General features: G+C 34.7%; 1 protein-coding gene across 1 annotated transcript; it reads left to right on the top strand.

The window, feature by feature from the left end:
* Positions 1 to 2,584: 2,584 nt before the first annotated feature.
* On the top strand, positions 2,585 to 3,319 carry LOC114734479 (pathogenesis-related protein 1-like). Its single transcript, XM_028922102.1, has one exon. The coding sequence runs from the start codon at positions 2,605 to 2,607 to the stop codon at positions 3,073 to 3,075; it is 471 nt and encodes a 156-aa protein (XP_028777935.1). The 5' UTR covers positions 2,585 to 2,604; the 3' UTR covers positions 3,076 to 3,319.
* The last annotated feature ends 331 nt before the right edge of the window (positions 3,320 to 3,650 follow it).

Below are 3,650 nucleotides of genomic sequence, written 5' to 3'. Positions count from 1 at the left end.
AATTGCTTATCAGAAGTTGTTATTCGCCTTGCTAAGCTTGTCACTCACCAAGGAATTGTACAAATTGTCATTTTATCACAGAATCTTCAATTCCTATGAATTGCTTATCAGAAGTTGTCATTCGCCTTACTGAACTTGTCACGAATTGCTTATCAGAACTTGTCATCTGCTAAAGAAATCTCAAAATTTTGTCATTTTAACACGAAAACTTGAATTCCTATGAATTGCTTATCAGAAGTTGTTATTCGCCTTGCTAAGCTTGTCACTCACCAAGGAATTGTACAAATTGTCATTTTATCACAGAATCTTCAATTCCTATGAATTGCTTATCAGAAGTTGTCATTCGCCTTACTGAACTTGTCATTCGCTTTACTGAACTTGTCATGAATTACTTATTAGAACTTGTCATCTGCTAAAGAAATATGAAAATTTTGTCATTTTAACACAAAAACTTAAATTCCCATGAATTGCTTATTAGAAGTTGTCATTCACTTTACGAAACTTGTCATTTGTCTTATTGAACTTGTCGTGAATTGCAGTTTTTGATAAGCATGAAGTTGGTCTTTCAAGCTTGAGTGGAGCTTTTGTTCTATAAGTCATAGATATATTATATTAGCATGAGATGAGATTGTGGATAATGACAGCTTTTGTATACATGAAGAGTACTATATTAGCATTACATGTTTTGTAGAAAATTAAATATGGAATATCCATGGTTAACATGTTTTCATTTCTCCTATTGCAAATCAATGGGTTGGGAAAAACATGGAAGAAAGTCACGGTTCTAGAGAAGAAGAATGAAGTCGAAGGAGAGTAGAAGAAGGAACAAGAGAAGAGAGAGAGAGAGAGAGAGGAAGTCATAGAAATTTTTTACAGAAGAGAGAGGGAGAGGGAGAGAAGGACGAAGAGAGAGGAAGAGAAGAAGGAAAGAGAAAGAGATGGGGTGATAGAAGAAAGAGAAAAAGAATGGCATTTTAGTCATTTGGGCTTCATTTCATAATTGTAATTTAGGACTCGGTCTCTGACAGCAATTATGTTAATTCAGAAACCTATTTTGCCATTTTATATATATATATATATATATTCAAGAGTCTTTATTTGCCATTTTCCCTATTTTTTAGCTAGCCAAAAAAGACTTAAATATTATTTTTAATGAAATGCCTTAACTACTCTTGAGTAAAAAGAAACTCCCTTCACCATTGACCAAAATCAGTGCACAAGCTAACCACCTTCGTTAAGATCCACCCCCACCAATAAAAGTGGAAAAAGTGGAGATTGATCAGGAAAACAAAAATTAGCTTCCATGTCATGAGGAGCTTTCGCTAGCCTGTCAGCTAAACCGGTGTGACATATTCTGAATGCACTTATAATTAAAGCCAAAACAAGCATATAAAAAGTATTTTAAAAAATTCTCACAATTTAGAGTAGCTGTAAAAAAGCTCAAATAAATACCTTTTGCATGCTAGATCGTCCCTGAAAACGGGAAGCATAAAACACAAATAGAAGAAATTTGTAAGGGAATCTTTTGCCTGACTTGTGGGCATGGTGATGACAATTAGAAGTAACGTCTTCTTACCAAAAAAAGAAGTAACGTCTATCACCTGTCAAAACTAACAGGCACACTTAAGAATACTTTAGTTAAATAAGATGACTGGATACCCAGAATATCTATATATAATTTCAAATATTCAAAATATCATATCATAAATAAATAAAATATCTAACATCCCCCTAGCATTTTGATATGGCCATTTAACTAGGTCATGTTCGGGTGCTGTCAAGCCTAATTGAAACTAGCTCTCCCCGAAAGTGTTTTTCCATTGATGCAAATTCAAACCTGAGACCTAATGTTTAAGTGGCTAAAACCAATTTTACGAGAGCACATTCGATACTCATCACAATGATGAGGATGGGGTGCTCATCTTAATTTGAATTCAAATTGATTTTGGATGGTCCAAACTGAATTTAAGTTTTTTCATATGGTTTAATTAATATTTATTTTAATAGATAAAAAATTTAAAATAAAGATAATCTTATAACTAATACTTCTTTAAAAAATAAATTTATCATTGAAAAATTATATATTAAAAATTTTAAATCTCAACCATTCATATCAGATTTTGAATTGTCTAGAGTGCATTACACCGATGGACACCTGGTGTTGATCGCAAATGAGGACTCCACTTCCACAAGGAACACTTTGACAGTACTTAATATCATATAGTTAGTAGAAAATTTAATGAAAAATATAAATAAATGTGAATTAATGAAACACCAAAATTATCAAAACCCTAATGCAAGAGTAAATTACCAAAACTATGTTGTAAATTATTAATACTCGGGTTTCAAGGAAAATTCCTATCCGTCACATTAGAAAGAGTCCTCTGAGATAAACACCTCTGGCGTATACACCCTTTCAATCTTTTACCAACTAGGATTCCTCCAAACTATCCAGTCCACACAATTTAGAGACAGATGTATCAATCTCTTTCTCTCCCCCATTACATGAGCTACACGCTACTAATTTTCCACATGAAAATCCCTATAAGTTCCTCCTTAAGGATTCCCATTTCCGTCATCAAACACATCACATAATAACAAACAATGGAGTTATCGTCAAAGCTTCCATTTCCTTTCTTCTTCTTTGTTCTCTTTGCCATCATGGCCTGTGCTCAGGACTCACCACGGGACTATGTGAATGCCCACAACGCAGCAAGATCACAAGTGGGAGTCCCAAACATAGTTTGGGATGATACCGTGGCTGCTTATGCCCGAAACTATGCTAACCAGCGCAAGGCTAACTGCCAGCTGGTCCACTCCCGTGGCCGGTACGGTGAGAACCTCGCAGGGAGCATGACGGGCACAGACGCCGTGAAGTTGTGGGTGGATGAGAAGGCGAAGTATGACCACAATAGCAACTCGTGCGTTGGTGGGGAGTGCCGGCACTATACTCAGGTGGTATGGAAGAATTCGATTCGTGTTGGTTGTGCTAAAGTGAGGTGTAACAATGGAGGCACTTTCATTGGCTGCAACTATGATCCTCCTGGCAACTACGAGGGACAAAGACCTTATTGATCGATCCATGAAAGGAAATAATTTGCATTGAAAATAAATAAATGAAACAACAGAAAACCTTACTAGCTATGAGCTACGTTATGAAGTATTGTATCTGTGGTTTGAATATGCATTTGAGCTTATTATCTATCAGCTAATTAATGGCCTAAGGATGCCTTTGTGTAATGAATAATGCGAACGATGTAATATGTTTGATTGTAATGGGATTTACAAGTCTATGATTTTAATAAACATACAATCTATATATAAAGTCATTTGGTTACTTTTTATAAGAAAAATTTTCTTACTTCACACTCACCAAAAATAAATATGACACTAAAATTCAATTCAAGTCAGCTAGTCAAACTAAAGAACTAGTAAATCAATTCTGGATTAGTCTGGTCAAGAGTTTTTGGACCGGTTGATTGTGTTAAATATTTTTTTCTCTCCTGAAATGATATTGTTTTGAATTGAAGAAGACACAAAAAATAGTAACTGGCGAATCTATCACGTTCTCATTTGATGAAGAGTTTTGGACGGGGTTGATTGAGTTTAATTTTATAATTTTTCTCCCTTTATTGTGCTTAAATTGACAT

Source organism: Neltuma alba, unplaced genomic scaffold (genome assembly GCF_004799145.2).
Source record: "Neltuma alba isolate B1F8T4 unplaced genomic scaffold, ASM479914v2 tig00013105_pilon, whole genome shotgun sequence".
NCBI classification, from domain to species: Eukaryota; Viridiplantae; Streptophyta; class Magnoliopsida; order Fabales; family Fabaceae; genus Neltuma; species Neltuma alba.
This window is presented reverse-complemented; position numbering and strand designations above follow the sequence as displayed.

Coding starts and splice junctions, on each gene's coding strand:
- LOC114734479 (XM_028922102.1), top strand. CDS start 2,605: ATGGAGTTATCGTCAAAGCTTCCATTTCCTTTCTTCTTCTTTGTTCTC.